This window comes from Uloborus diversus, chromosome 10 (assembly GCF_026930045.1).
Source record: "Uloborus diversus isolate 005 chromosome 10, Udiv.v.3.1, whole genome shotgun sequence".
Classification (NCBI taxonomy): Eukaryota; Metazoa; Arthropoda; class Arachnida; order Araneae; family Uloboridae; genus Uloborus; species Uloborus diversus.
Genome location: NC_072740.1, coordinates 91348365 through 91364978, shown reverse-complemented (window position 1 = coordinate 91364978; position 16614 = coordinate 91348365). Strand labels below are relative to the sequence as shown.

Genomic DNA, 16614 nt, shown 5'->3' with positions numbered 1-16614 from the left:
ACATATAAGAAATGATTAACTCCCGTTAATCAGCCGTTCGGCTTTCCTCTATTTTAATTTTTTTTTTTTTAAATCAACGCCAGCATATTGAACTTCAATTTATAGCAGGATTCATAAATATAGATGTTTCATTGCCTGTAGGGTTGTTTATTTTACATAGCTTGAGCTTTTCTCTTACGCAATTCGGGCTGTGTAAAATGAACAACCCTGCAGTCAAGGAAGAAGCTGTCTCCATCTGTTCTAGAGTAGACCATTTGCTCCTTTGTCTTGACTTGTTTTTAAGTAATTTTCACGCTTTAATCAGAATTTCTAGAATTCATAACTTTTTAGATTAAATTTGATTATACCTTAAAAGTTATTACTTCTTAAAATTTTTAATTTAGAATTGCTTGTTATAAGTTAGTTTCAATTTCTGGTTTTTAAAAGTCTGTTTAAAAAAGTAATGATAGAACCATGTTTTTTTCAGATTGGATAAAGATACGAGTGGACAAATGAATGCTACTGAGCTTCAAGCTGCTCTCTCAAATGGCAAGCCATTTTTTTTCTCTGAGTCATAAATGATAATTCGTTTAATGTTCTTTTTTACCTAACATAATTTTCCCTTTTTTCTGTGCTATGTGATAACAATTATTTACTCGATTAGTGCTTTGTCTATGTTTTTGCAAGTTTAGTATCAAAATATTTGAGAACTGGTTCAAAAAGATTTTTAAAAAGGGATTTTGTAGAAAATATGCATGTAAAATGTAAACAAGAAATGGAATCGAGTTTCATGCTTGACAATAAATTACCTTTTGTGCCCGTCAAATAGTTGCAATAACAGACCTGCCAATTTTGATTTTTTTTGCCATAGATGGCTTTTCATAGATATTTTGCCCTTCTCCATTGTGGCCCTAAACCCTTGATTTTAAATCATATTTCTTATCCAAGCTTAGTAATTACACATTGAGGTCTTATCCGAAAGCTTGCCCCCTGGAAAATTTTTGGCTGCGCTATTAGGTTTGTTTGTTCCGTTCTCCCTAGAGTTTGGTAATTTTGCTGAAAAAAAAATTGAATTTTTTCTATTTTCATGGCATAAATGAAAAAACCAGCAAAAATAGAAAGAGTGGCAAAAACCTAATTACAAATAAACAATTGCATTGAATCTTGTTCATTAAGGAATAGCATTGATATAAATGAGATACTGTAAATGAATATTTTAGTAATTAATTTTATTATTAAATATATTAATTTATAAATTTAAAGAAAATAGAAAGAAAGGAAATGCATGTAGAGCCTGCCTTCTAAGAAATGAATTGAACCATCACTACCAAAAAAATATTTGAGCAAGCCATTTTGCCTTTTCTATATTTGCTACATTCTAATTACAATGGAAAAGTTTTAATCAAAACAGGGTTCGTACACTCCTTACAAACTCCTTATTAACTCCTGCTTTTTAGGAAAAGAGAATAAGGACCCTTAAAACTTCTGAATTTTGTTATTATCTCCTTACAAACTCCTTATTTTTTTTACTCTGCATGACTTAAAGATTATCTTCTATCATTAATCCGATACAAGTGATTATGTTATTCCGAATTTTACCGGACTTCCGCTATTTTTTTGTCTGTTAATATCAGAAATCCGATTTTTTTCGTTCAACTACTTTCTTTCCCACATCCGAATTTTTTTTCCAAGTTTCTGACGTTTATGTCGGTAGTAATTAATAAGATAACATCTTGTAGACTTGTTAAAGTACTATTCTAAAAAAATTTCTGCTTCAATAAATTATTTGCCGTTTTTAGACGTTTGATGCTTTCAATTTGATTAAAGCAATCTCTTTGCATCCAATATGAGAATCGAACTTTTCTGATTTTTGATGTTTATTATGATTTTTTGGAGGGCAAATAAATGCAATTTCTTTTTATTCCTATAAAAATAGCAAAGTTAAAATTTTTAAGCCTAATTCTGTGTCCTTTATGTTCTATTAGCCAAAAAGTTAAAATCTAAATCGTTGGTTAAATTTGATTTTTGTTTAAATTTCGTTGATTGTTTATTAATAACACGTTTATTGTACAGCTCTAAAATGCAATTGTAAAATAATTTACTTAAACTCTTTTATGTGTCGTTCTTTATACTTTTAACCCGTTCACTTTGAAAATCACAATCTCTTTGCATTCGCCGTGGGTATAAGATTTTTTTCCTTTATGATTGTGAAAAGGGGGGCCTTGTGAAAAGGGAAAAAATTAAGTTCATTCGTATTTTTATTAAAATCATTAAATTGAAAAGTTTTTAATGAAATTCAGGCTCTTTAAGATTGTTGAATGTCAGAAAGCTAAGTATGGAATCACTGGCTGAAATTAATTTTTGTTTCAATTTCTTTAAGTGTTTTAATACATACATAACATCTGTAGCTGGCAGGGTTTTTAATTTTTTTAATTAAAAAAAATCAGACTTTTTTAAAATTTAAATCAGTTTTCTTTAATTTTAAAAAATTATAGATATTAATTACTTAACATGAATAAACATATTATATTTTATACAATAGAGCAACTTATTTGCTAAACAGTGGTGCCACTATTTCCAGAATTATAATTTTCATACTTTTTAAAAGAAAAATTCTTAAAATTTGTCAGTTTTCTATGTTCCTCAGCAAAGAGTTACATAAAAGTTTGGAAATGGTCTACCAAATTTTGATCAATTTTGAAGATTAAAATAATATGTACAATTTTTTTCAAAAGAATCCCTAATATTTAAATTGAATTTTCTGTATTTCAATCTCGTATGAGTAACCTTATGTTTCTATGCCAAAATCAAACACAAGCTTTACCGAAAATTGTTTGTTGTGTTTGAAGTTTTTCGTTTTGTATCTGTAAGTATTTCAGTTATTTTGATTGTTGGGGCAAGTTGTTTTGGTCTCTACTACTTTCAGTCTGCTTATTATAGTTCTTATTTTAGCAATTATTTTATTTTTTAAAGTCTTTTTTTTTTTTTTTGGTTAGGAAATTGTTAGTACCTTTTTTGTTTTTGAGAAAATACTAATTTTCAATCAATATCACTAATTTTTTATTCATTTTCAAAATAAAACATACTTTAATGGTTAACCCCTCCCCTAGTATTTAAATTTGACTCCGAGATGGCTCAAGTCTAAGAAGCAGTAAATGCATATTTTACTATAAATTTAGTATGTTTGTGCATTTAATGTACTGTATGAAAGCAAAAAAATATTATACATATTTTTTCTGAAGTACGCGTTTAAAAAAATGCTTCTTTAAACAAGAAACTAGTCCTTAAAATGTGGAATGAACTCTTGCAAAACTCCTTACTTTTAATTTTCAAAGTAGAGTATGAATCCTGCAAAATGAATGCAACACATATGTATCTATATTTTTCTATTATATTTTATAAATTATGTTAATAATAAAATTTTTCCATTATTAAATATATCGTTGCGTTTGAGCAACAGTCGGATATCTTAGTGTTATTTCTGGGATTAGATGTCTTAGTGTTGCTCTGAGGCGGCAATATACCTAATAGGATGTATTAAATTTTGAGCTGAAGAACAATCCATTTCTTTTTTTACATTTTTCGGAGAACCTTTTTAAAATAATCAATGCATTAAAATGGTGAAGATGTGTAACAAAATCAACTCCAATATCCAAAGGTTTCTGTGCATTGGTTGCAAATATTCAAACATGTTCTGCAAGCAGTGCTGCAATAGAGATATATTAACTTTTCCTTCTTACAATAAAAAATAAGTTTTTTTCTATATGGCTACCCTTAACAAAACTAGTTTATTGTTATGCCATGCTGAAGCAGCAAAAATAGGTTTTGATGAAGATAAAATAGAAAAAATAAAAACAAATTTTCAAAATATTTAACCTTTATATAGACCCTCCTTGTATGTGGGTTTATTACTCAGTTTCGATTATACACGGTTTGAGATTTGACACCTTTAATTTATTTTATGCGGATGAGTTTCGGTTTTATGCAGAAACGGCAATGCAAACAGATTAAATTTTCCTATCTTTTAAATTCTCTCCTCTTTTTTTCTCCTAAAGATTGCAGATTATGCATAATCAACTGCATTTTGGTGTGCTAATAATCGAGCTTGGGCCACTGGAGACATTTTATGCGATTGGTTCCAGAGCTCTTTCCAAAAGTAAAGTTATTAAACTCACACAGTTCAGAACTCACTGGAAGAAAAGCTTTTAGGAGTGACAAAGGAGGCCAAAACCAAAGAGGATACCAACGGTGGTGACACACAATTAAAAATATTCACGTTGAAAATTTTGAGCCTTTCCTAGAGAATAGAAATGATCTTTCTGATGGAATCTTCTGATGGAAATGATTTTTCGGATGGATAAGGAAGGAAGATTCTATCATGGAAATTACAGAGAAAAATTCTTAATGACTGCCCAAAGACTCATAGCCAGCTCCTTTTTATAAACAGAACACAAAATTAATTTGTTTTCTTTATGCATGTTGTGCATAAAAGTAGATATAACTACATGTTAAACTTATTATACAATTAGTCATCACTAGAATGAAGTATTTTGTTATCTACGGAACCAAACCCCTATTTTAACACTAGTATTAGGTCTCAATTTACGCGGCTTTTCCGTGGAACATAACTCCCATGTAAAACGAGAGTCTACTGTACTTATTTTAAGTTAGAAAGCAAATAAACCAAAATAAAGTTTTAACCTGTAACAGGGGAGGTGAAAAAGTAGGATGTAACAGGAGACGTGAGGTCCCAGAGACCGCTCTGTTTAGAAATTTTTTAAAAACTTGTGTAATTTAGATACATTCTGGTAATTTCTCTTAGTTGTTCTTTAAACTTTATTACCACGGGGGAAAAATTTATTTTTGAATTTTGAATCGAAATATATATTTTCCGAGGAAATTTTGCTAGAGTCTTAAGATTTTTCAAGAAAATCATATGCTGTAGTAAATTACTAACTGCTCGTAATAAAAATAAATCAATTATTTATTAATGATTTCATTGTTGTTCTTTAATACATATATAGACCATTTTAGTACCAGATAGTTTATTACATAACGTTACGGAAACATTTTGACAGTCATTAACTATTAGTATTTCGAGGAATAATTCAGCCTTCATTGTCTCTAGAATATCGTTGTGTAATGTTTGTGAACATTTCAAACAACTCTCAACCTCATCTAGAATATTTTGCATCTCTTCGACATAACGCGGATAAGATAAGTGAACCTATGTCCGCGGTTTTAACGTTATAAGAGCTATGTCTACTACTGCCAGGGTTTCCGCTACGGTCGCATTTTTCGCATAATGCGAAAACACTATCTGAATTGCGAAAATAAAGCAATGCATTTTCGCTTTTTTGCTCAAATAAAAAATAAATAACTTTAAAAAAAAAGAAGAAATGTATGATCCTATCGAGGAAGCATGCATGGCGATAATCAACTTAATCTTTTTTAAACCTTAGCTAAGATGTTTAAACTACAATTAAGTTCAATACCTATTAGTCTTATCCAGCATTATGTCCCCCCAATAACTGCTTTATTAGGAGGATGAGACTGCAACGTTCTAAACACCAATCGTGTTTTTTTTTTATTTTATGTTTTTAAAAAATAGCTGTTGTACTTATTTCTTCATAGATGTCACAGATGAAATATGAATCGTATTTTCAACTGGAGATGAAACACTGAGGCATATATGAATATATGAGAATGTGTAACATTTTACCATTTTGCTAACATTTTCCCCTCAATTTTAGCTTTTATGCTAAAGAACTTTTGAACCCAACTTAAACCCTGACTACTGCCGAAAATTGCAACACTGAAGGGGAGGTGCAGTCTCACAGAACGCTTCTAAAGAATGCAGTGAAATTTAAACCAGATGCAATTGCCGAAAGATACTGATAAGCAAGGGGGGTGTTCAAGGTCACGAAACAAGAAGCTATTGGGGAAAAACCATTCAATCAGACTGAAAATAAGGGTGATCAGATGAACTTTTGAGCAGTCTGTGAGACTGCACCTCCCCTGTTAAGCGTTAAAGCATTTTTAATGTTCTTTCAACTTGCTGAAGGAAAAAAAAAAGCAAAAACTGTGCCCATAGTTTGCAGATTCTATTTTTTGCCACATTGTCTAAAACCCATGCTTTAGAGGTGGAAAAAAAGAAAAAAAAAACCTTTTTCCCACCAGTGGCAAAAACTTGCCAACCCTGCTTTTCCATTAACTTTTGTGATTTAAACCAAAAATTCCTTGCAAGACCCCTCAGGTAACATTAAAGATAAAGAAAATTTTTGTTCACCTTTATAATTGTTAGAAGTATTGATTATTGTAGGCAAATTAATGTTTGACTTCAATTGACATTAAAAAATAAACTAAGTTTAAAACAAGTAAGAGGTCATAGCTTGTGAATTAGGAGACAAGCATGAGGCATAGATTCAACTACGTAAAGTTATTTAGAAAATTACTGAATAATATTAACTGTTACAACATAGCAGAAACAGTTGAAATTGATCTGTACACAAACAAAGATTCGCCCAGATAAATGATCAAGTGAAATACTATTAAAATGTCACCAAGTGATCCATATAAATCCACCAGTAAATCAAAGCCACAGGTTAGGAAGCACAAATTAACAGTCACACACATAATCTAAGAATGTCGTGGAGTTGTCAATTACTTGCAGTAGTTAACCCGATAGTACGTGACATCGTTTGTCTGCAGAAAAACGAACGCACACATAAAGAGTTGACCACCTGCAATGATCTTCCCCAACTAACTGAGCAAGGCTGGACACAAACCTTAAAATAAATTTCCACATGGAACATCTTTATCTGGGTACTTTGACTTTGGAGAAAACACCAATACTTCCGCAGCAGTGTGCCAGCACACCCTTCACGTTGGGTAATCGCCCGTAAAATAGCCATCCCATGTGCAAAATAGCATAATAATGACGAGGATGGAGAGCGAGTGAGAGTTTTGTCTTCCTACTCAATTTATACTCTGGCCAATCTGCTCGCACGAGGTGATGATATCAGAAAATGCTTCTACAACTTTCACTCATTTGCTTACAATGTAGTGGCAATTTCTGGCTGTCACTCCGTGAAACTTGAGATCTCCAACGATGGAAATTGGTACAAAGCCACCAAGTGACCACTCAACATTTTAGGCTTAGCCTCATGTGATACTTGTTTAAACATAAAGTACATGTAAACGCCATTGCATGGCAAGTTGGGGTAAATGCTTGAAGTCCCTGCTGGGCAACTAAAGCCAATACCCATAGCCAAACTAAGCCGGAAGTAGATACTTAAGCATAATTCATGTTTATATTTTAAATTTTGACTTTAAAATTATTGACTGTCGCCAAAAACAATTTTGATAAAAATTATACTAACAATAATAACATTGGACTAGCACAGCAGTTCCCAACCTTTTTAGTTGTGCGACCCACCAGTTTTGTAGAAAACACCATTGAGGCCCACTAAGTACTATACATTACTTGCACAGCCAAAATTTACTTTCTGGGGGAGGGGTATCTGCTATTCTGCTCATATAACTGTCCTTAAGTGTAAAAGTCATCTAAGTTAAAGCTGCATGGGAATTTCTGTTTTTCCTCTATGAGGGATTTGATATTTGGATAGGTTTAGTCTCAAATAACTCGCAACATTAGATACATTTCCGCATTCCTAAAAAAAAGCAATGAAAAGCCTCACTCTAATAGATAGGTTGTCGAAAAGCCCCTGAAGTGTCTTAATTCACTGGTTAGTCATGTCAGTTCCACAAAGGAGGAGCATTTTTAGCTTGAAGCTAATGCTGGTTTCTTTGGCAATTATCTTTAAAGAGTTTCTGATTCATCAGATTTTATCTTTAATAATTGGGAAAAATTCCTAAGAAATATTTTAAAATCTTAATTTTAAAGTTCCTTATTGGCTAAAAGCTAGGGAGAACTTTTGAGTGACGGTACATCTAATAAGTAAATTTTTGCAAAAAATGGTGATTGAAGTTCTAAAACGCAAATGTAGACCATCTGTAACGATACTAAGGAAAATGATGGGGTTTGAATCTCCCTCCCGGAAACTTTTCGTAATTGAAGTTTCGAAAAGTCAGTTTCAGTAGATCTTTTGTGATGTTAGGAGAAAAAATTTGAAGGCCTTTTCCTGTGTATTTTTCAAAATTTAAATCTCAATGACACAATTGTAGGCATTTCAAGTACTGCTAAGGGAAGACATTGGTTAAGTGACTTTTTTTCAATTATTCTCGAAACAGAAATTCTAAAATAAGCGCAAAGGGAGTGGTGTTTCGAAACATTCCCCCAGAATTGAAGTATCAAGTGAAAAGGGGGGCGCTTGAAATTAGCGCGAGCACTGAGACCTCAGGTCTATTGTACTATCCCCGCTTAGACTACTAAAGGAGCCCAGTAACAGAAATAAATTTCAGCAGTTGCCTAACCGAAATTCTAGGCAGTTCCCAGGGATCTACATAGTGGTATCCCAAGTGCTCAAATCTTTGCACAGAGTTCCCCCAGAATTACTATGAAATTGAAGTTTCAAAATGCAATTTTACAATACCTCTTTCAATGGAAAGTCAAAGGAATTGGTTTGGGACCTCCTTGGATAGATATCTATATGTTTTTTGTCTTAGGTAAAAATTTTGTGAAAGTCCTCCCCATAGCTTGTGTAAACTAGATACGTAGTAGAGCTAAGTTAAAAAGTCAACCCCCCCCCTCCTTGAACAATTTCTGGATCAGCCCTTGTGGAACTGCCTACCTACATAAATTAAGGTCATGAAATATGGTAGAAATATTGTTATGCTATTGGAAAATACCTTGCCATGCTATCAAGAAATTTGATGTTGAAAATGTGTTATTACTGTCTTATATTGACATTCAAAAATATCAGAATATAATCGCACCCGCGGAAAAAAAAAGCTTATTTTTGTTTACCTTATTCTACTTCTTGGATTGAATTTTTGTTATTTTGTATCTATGTGAAATGCAATTGTTTTGGATTTTTTTTTTTTTTTGTTTTAGGAACTTGGAGACCATTTAACCCAGAAACTGTTAGGCTCATGATTGGTAAGACTTTTTTAATAAAATATTTTTGCTCTCACACTTTTCTGTCGTGATTGAATATCCAGAGCAGGTACATGTGTCAATATTTCATTCATTTTTCGTTGTGAGCATTCTTTCTAGTTATTATATTAACATTTATCCTTTTACCTAAACATTTTTATTTTAAACGCGTGCTCTGCACTATTCTCATACCAAGATTTCAATATTTCTTAAGAATCCTTCATAATAAGTATTTGGGTCCTTGAAAATGCCTCAAAAATAGGTAAATGTTCATCCATTATTTTTCTTAATAGAATGGAAAAAGCAGATTTCAACTTCCTGTTTTGCCTTGAGAATTTTATTACAGAATTGCTATTAGAATCCTGTCCATCACCAATTTTTACTTCCTTATACATAGCAAAGGAAGTATTGTATTCATGAAAATATTTTTCCTAGACTTTTGGCCTAATTTTCCATTTTACTCATACTCAAATGGATGGCGAGTGGTTTTTTTGACCTGACCGCTAATGCATATGTGCCTAAGAATGTGTAGACGCCGGAAATATACATTTTAACTATCCTCAAGTTATTTACCACTAGTTTTGTCGTAATTAACTTGTACAGTGGTGGTAAAAAAATTGCATCACCCGCTCTGCAAAGGAGATTAATATCATCCCGACTGCATTCAACATACATTCAAGCATTCTGTATCCCAGATAATTTGGGGATGTATTTCTGATTAAGGAGTTGGTGGGCTACACTTTGTGCAAGGAAAAGTAAATGCTCAGGTGTGTATTGGCATTTTTGAGGAGAAATTGCTTCCTACTATCCGGGATCACTTTACTTCAGTTCCAAATGTCATTTTCCAGGATGATTCTGCTCCGTGCCATAGGGCAAAACTGGTAAGTAACAATTTGAAAACCTTTATTCTGCCATTAGATTTAAATTGACATGGGGTTAAGTAATTTTTTTTCTCTAAACTCACATGCGGGTTCAGAAATGGAAAAATGAGCATGGGGTCAGCAGTTTGCCTTGGCACGGAAACAGCCCCAATCTACGTAAACAATTATCAGATTCCTACTGTTAAATGCTTATTTCATAAGTTTTGCAGAATTTCACATACATTCATCGTTAATAGGTCGACCAAAACTTCTCACAAAATCCCATTGTTGTGAAAATGCGAGGGTGATGCATTTTTTTTACCAGTACTGTAAATGTGTTGTGACATACACAGGGATGAAAATCTTCCGTGGATCCGCGATTTCCCGCTTTTTGTATTTTTTCATTTCCCGGCTGCCAAGCATTTTCAATCGATCGATCGATCAATCGCGATTGTGTTCTTCCCGTCACAATTTTTGCTGACTCACGTGTTCTTTCTAAGGAAGAAAGAAGAAAGGAACTTAGTTTCGTGGGTGGGGAGAGAAAAAGGCTCGAGAATCATGTAGAAAGCGTCAGCGTTTATGCATTTCGAAATCCGATTGCATGATTGCATCCGCTTCCATAACACTCGCTCATTTTTGTTTACAATACAATCCTATCACTTAAATCTTTATAACTTTTCTAGACACCCTTCTTGTATGTATTTTATTTTTAGCTGAAGACTTGTACGCTCATTGTTTTCCCACCCATTTCACAGCCAATTTCTAGCGATCGCACAAATACCCCCTCACCTCCCTTCTGCTCCATCCTTCCCATCAGGATTCTTGCTGAGGCACACGTTCTTTCTTGAGTAGAAAGAAGTAAGGAACTTTTTGCTGTTGGTGAAGAGTGAAATAGGAGTGGAGGGGGAAACACTGGAGAGTAACGGTGGGTGCAATCGTTAGATGTAGTATTTAAATCCGATTGAATCCGCTTCTGTAACACTCTCGACTTTATCTGCTGTGCCATTCTACTGCTTAGGCATTAATACCTTTTTTAGACTAATATTTTCAACCCTTCTTATACTTTATCTATTTAATTTTTTTATGAAGACTGCTACGCCCATTCAAAAATGTTTATCCTATTCCCTCCGAGTTAATTTAAGCCAACATCATTCTTCAAATCTAGTTTTAATGCTTATCAGGCTTACCAAAGATATAGCTCTTAAAGATCTTAATAAATTCAAATTTATTTTAATTATACTGTGCTATTTTATTATGACAGACATGTAAATATAGGAAATTAAAGATGCTTATATTCTCAAATCATGACATAGTGTTTAAAACTTTTTTATCAATTTAAAAATAATCATTTTTATGCTATTGCTTAAAATGACCATCAACGGTCAAAAAGGTTTAGATTGGGTTTAGTTTTTTAATGATTTTTATAGAATATATCCAGCTGCTCCACAAAATTTCAAAATCCTCCTCAAATTGCTTCTCCAAGGTTAGCCACACTGATAATGTCATTTTGTAATTATGGTGTCCAATGATTCAGCTTGTATTAAGTGTTTAATTACATGAAAGTTTTGTAGCATTGGATGTCACATTATAAAGTTTTAATTTCACCTGATTTGTGGGCTATGGGAAATTGAAAGTGGTAAATGGAATTGATATATCTGTTAAAATCTTAAATAAGTGCAAGCTTATTTTATTTATTCATTTGTTAGCATTTCTACTAGTAAAAGAAAAAAAAACTTTTATCTATTAATATTTAAAAGACAGTATAGTATAAATATAATTTTGCGTAATGTAGAAAAAATATATATATTCAAATTTTAAGTCTCGCAGTTTTTCCTCTTTTTTGACTTTGGGCTGTTTTCATCCCTTCATATGTATGCACGGATGTATGTACGTATGTATGAACGTATCTCGCATAACTCAAAGAAGGTATGTTGTAGAAAGTTGAAATTTGGTATGTAGACTCCTAGTTGGGTCTAGTTGTGCCAAGGTTGTCCTCTTTTGTCTACTTCAGAAAAAAACGGCCCCAGACAAAATATCATTCTGTCCACTTCGTCAGTAAACTGAAAGTACTTACTTAAAAATTTAAAGTTTGAAAATAAAAAACAAATATATAGATTCTTCCTATTCAAGTAATATTTTAATATAAAAATATCAAACATAAATATGTATATAACAATTGATTGTACGATATTTTAGATTGAAAATGAAAAAAGTAAGATCAGTTGAAGGTTATGCAAAGGTGTGTATAATACAAATGAATATTAATAAGTTATAATGCATGAAATAGCATGTATAAACAAACACATCAGCAGCAAATTTTAAAATGTTTGTGACATGGAAGGTTTATTTTTTTGCTGATAATAAATTTATTTATAATATTTAAAAATAGAAATGTAAAGTTTTAAAAGGATAGTCTCAAAACATTAGAAACCATATGAAAAAAAAAAAAGAAAAAAGCTAATTGATATCAATAAAGAAAATGTTACCATGAAATGAAATTTTTTCTTGTAATACAAAAAAATGTGATGATCAGCAACAGTCTCTGGACCCAGCTGGGCTGTTCCTAGTTAATTCATTAGTCCCTAATGAAGGTTAATGGCTCTTTAAGAGCTATTTACCCCCTTGCTTATTATAGCCTCTTCTGTTAAGTTACTCCTAGTGCTCACAACCATACTAAAGTAGTCGTTTTTTCCTAACTTGTATGACATTAACCTATCTATAAAAACATGCAGTGTACAAATATTTTACTATGGAGTGACATCAAAATTGTTTTATTTGTCATCATTAAAATTCTTTTTTTTTTTTTTTTTGTCTTTTCTCTTTCTTTTGAGGTGTTTGATTACAATGTCATGTTTTTCTACCCTTTTTCTCACATTTCTTGCATTAAAAAAATATTTTTATTAAATAATATCGTCCCAGAGTTAGGTTCATTTAAAGTAAAATGGAATAAAGAATATTCAGACAAATTTTCAGAACGATTGGTCAATAACTCTTAGAGCTAGAAAGCCCACTGGGTGAAAAAAAAAGTTGTTTCAAGAAAAACATTTGAAAAAATACTGTGAGTGTTTTCTTAACTCCACAGTCACTTAAATGCTCATAGCATCAGAATTTTTCACTGAAATTTTGGCAACAGATTCTTGAATAGAACATTATATGACATTAATAAAAGTAGATTTTTGACCCGTCTCTAAACTGGTTTCCCCTTAATATTTTGAGAACTGCAGCACATTTTAAGATGACATTTCCTGACATGTTTAATCTTCTTAAAATTGGATTCATGATGGTACAACATCCAAGTTGTTTGTAATCATGTACTTGCTTAGTTTTATCAGTTACTTAAATTCTTTTCTCTGTATTGAAGTACTAAATTCTTGTCTTTAATAGTCATTACTTTTCTAGGAATGTTTGATCATGATAACAATGGAACAATAAATTTTGAAGAATTTGTTGAACTTTGGAGATATATAACTGGTTGGTTAAATTGTTTTAAAAGCTTTGATGCAGATAATTCTGGTACAATTGATAAAAAGGAGTTGAAAACTGCCTTTACTTCCTTTGGTAAATATTTTTACAACTTTTCAAATTGCAGTGTAACATGAATTAATCTACATCTTCTTTAGAAGTTTCTATAACGGTTTCATATTACCTGTTGCAAATATACAAATATAGGAAGAAGTGTTTTACATTCATATGACCAGATGTATAGTAGTATAGGAGAACTCCAACTATCCAAATCACTGATTTTCCAAATTACTTTCAAAATTTCAAAAAAAAAAAAAAAAAAAAAGCTAATAAAAAAGTAAACCGGTCTGCTAGTTTTGTAATTAATACGTATATTTCTGTTTTGAATAAGTACTATTTTAAGCGGCACTATGATGCCAAGCATGTACTTGTTCAAAATGAATGTAATTCAAGAACAATGGGTGGTTGATTAGTTCCAATTTACTAACTGGTATTACAGTTGGTTAATTATTTTTGGACCAGTTGTTAAAAAATTAAACAGATGCTGAGTTTGAAGCTTTGCATAGAATCGACTGCTGAAATTTCATTCCTTCCTCTCCCCAAGGCACTTGTTTTCATAAGTTTGCTTATCTAGAGTTACTGTGTCTAAAAATTGTTTCAGGATAACACAATAAAAACCTAGCTTTAGAGTTTGTTTCTGATTGTTAAATAGAAGCTCTTTCCCTTTGTTAATGTTTTATTCTCTGCTCCCCCCTATTTTTAACATACATATAGTAGTTAATAATAGACCTTTTTTTTTTTTTTTTCGAAAAATTAATCGAGTTTTTAATGCCTCCTGAATAATCTTTTGATCTCTAATTATGTACTGCAGACATTTCTCAGATTAAATGTAATATTAGTCATATTAATATTGTATGCCCTTCCCACCACCAAAAACAATGGTGGATCCCTCCCCAGGTTTCAAAGACCCCAAGAGCAAGCCCCCCCCCCCTCCCCCCAAAAAATCCCTTAAAGTATACCCCTAAAATTTTCAATGGCTCAAGTCTGGACTAGGACCCCTCCGCCAGTTAGGATTCTCTGTTTTGACAATAGATAATTTCTCTTATTGATTAAAATGAAAAAATATAGTAGAAAAATAGTGGTTTTCTTAATGTGTATTAGTGTATTTTGTCCTGAGATCACAGATATTTGTTTCCTTCAAAATATTGGTAGTAAATGATTAATCAGCACTTTGTATTGGTTAATCAAAAGGTTTTGTGTCCTTCCTTAAGGTGTGAGTTACTAAGAAAACTATAAAGTCAGGTTTGCTCGCTATCAATTCCTCAAGGCTTATTTTAAATGCATAAGATAAAATGGCTTACTTTGAAGGTCCAGTGGTCAGAAAAGCCACATTTTTTTGTAGCGAACTACAACTACTTTATTACAAGTGTAGTTAACTACAACTACTTTTTTCAAAAATGTAGCAACTACAATTTACTTTTGACATGTAGTCGCTACTTCACTACTTTTGAAAAAATAAACAAATAAAAAGCATACACATACATACTGTTTGAGAGTGGAACGAAAAAAATTCAAAGAGGGGTTTAGATTAATGAATTGGCTTATTTGAAAATGAAGTATTTAGAAGAATTATTTATTTTTTCTTTCCTTTGCTGAGCCAATTTGTCATTCCAAACCTTTTTTATGATTTTTACGAATATTCGCTGCAAGAAAGGACTTAAAAGTTCAAAGAATTCAACTTTCAAAATTTAAATCCTTTCCTGACAGTGAATATTTAATTCAAGAAGTGCAACTCAGCTGCTTGAAAATGTAAATAGATGCAGGCATAATTTGATTTAAATTTTACAGAGACATACATACAGTGGCGTAGCTACGCTTTCTGCCGCCCGGGGGTGGTTCCTTAATTTACCACCCTTTTGATGGGAAATAGTACATTAAAGAGTCAAAAGTGTTTTACTAAGATTTTAATAAAGAAGAGAAAATAAAATTATATTTCTTTTCCTTCATATTTTTCTTGCAGAAGAAAAAAAAGAATTCAGAGCCTCAGTGAAAAATTCCAAAAGTAAAGTCAAAATTCGGAATTTAAAGGAATTTTTGGAAACACTTATAGAAAAAAGGCTTTGAGCTCCCTCCAGTTTTTTTTTTTTTTCAAAATTAAAATCAGTTTTATGCTTTAGTTGATTATGCTAGGGGGTTGTGACTTCTCAAGGAAATTTTAAGAAATTGAAGTATTAAAAAAGCAATTTTCTGCTATGTTTGGATATGTAAAGATAATGGGAAAGGTTTTGCGGCGTTGTCTGGAAAGGTTTTCAACTAAACTGAAAAACACGTAAATAAAGGCTCTGTCTAGTGGTGTATGGGCCTCCCCTAACTATAACAAACACTGGATTTTCCTCCCGAAATATTTTCAAACTTGAAATCAATTTTATTCTATCTTTGATGACATTAAAGTGAAAAGGGAACGTTCAGAAGCTCACTAGAAATTTTCTGATGCCAAAGTTTCAAAAAAGCAAATGTAGACTTTCTTTGACCGGCATAAGTTTCCAACTATTTCTAAAAATGTTGGGAAGTCGGATGGTTTTTCCCATTTCCCTATGAAACTGACGTCCCCTTGAAAATGACATTCTAAAAATGCGACTTTCGCCGTTGTTTGACAGACAACGTCATGAGAGAGAGTTGGGAGGGGGATTTCCCACATGAAATCTTTTTTGAAACTGTTGCTCATTTTAAGCTCTTCACCACTGGGAGAAGAAGGTTTTGCTATCTTCTCATATTTCTAAAAACAAAATTTAGAGCTAATTGTGATGACGTTAGCTGATTTCGTGCACATTTGGGGTCACTACCTGAGAATTTTTTTGAAATTTAAGTTTTAAAAACCCAACTTTAAGCTATTTTTGGTGACATTGGATACGATGGGGATTTTAAAGTTCGAAGTTCTGAAATTCAAGTTTTAAAAACCCAACTTTAAGCTATCTTTGGAGACATTGGATGAGATTGGGGAATTTCAAGTTCGAAGTTGATGTCCTTAATACCCATATTAGACTATCTTTAACCATGCTACAAGATGGGTCAGGGCTTGACCGTCCTCAGGAATTTGTTGATATTGAAAATTTAAAAACTCAGTATTAGGCTAAAAGATGAGATGTACCGGGGGTTGGGGGCGGGGGGGGGCTTGGAAATGTTTCGAGACTCAAGGCCTAAAACTGCAATTTTGGGCTGTTTGGTGACGTTAAGGGATAGGAAGGTGCGGTTGCT

The 16614-nt window shown here is 32.2% G+C and overlaps 1 protein-coding gene across 3 annotated transcripts in view; it reads left to right on the top strand.

Moving 5' to 3' along the window:
- LOC129231410 (programmed cell death protein 6-like) overlaps nt 1-16614 on the top strand; it is a 51351-nt gene that overhangs the window by 22378 nt on the left and 12359 nt on the right. For all 3 annotated transcript variants that reach the window (XM_054865719.1, XM_054865721.1, XM_054865720.1), the window contains exons 3-5: nt 467-528; nt 8996-9040; nt 13297-13455. In XM_054865719.1, coding sequence (XP_054721694.1) covers nt 467-528; nt 8996-9040; nt 13297-13455 — 266 coding nt within the window. The remainder of the gene's footprint in view (nt 1-466; nt 529-8995; nt 9041-13296; nt 13456-16614) is intronic.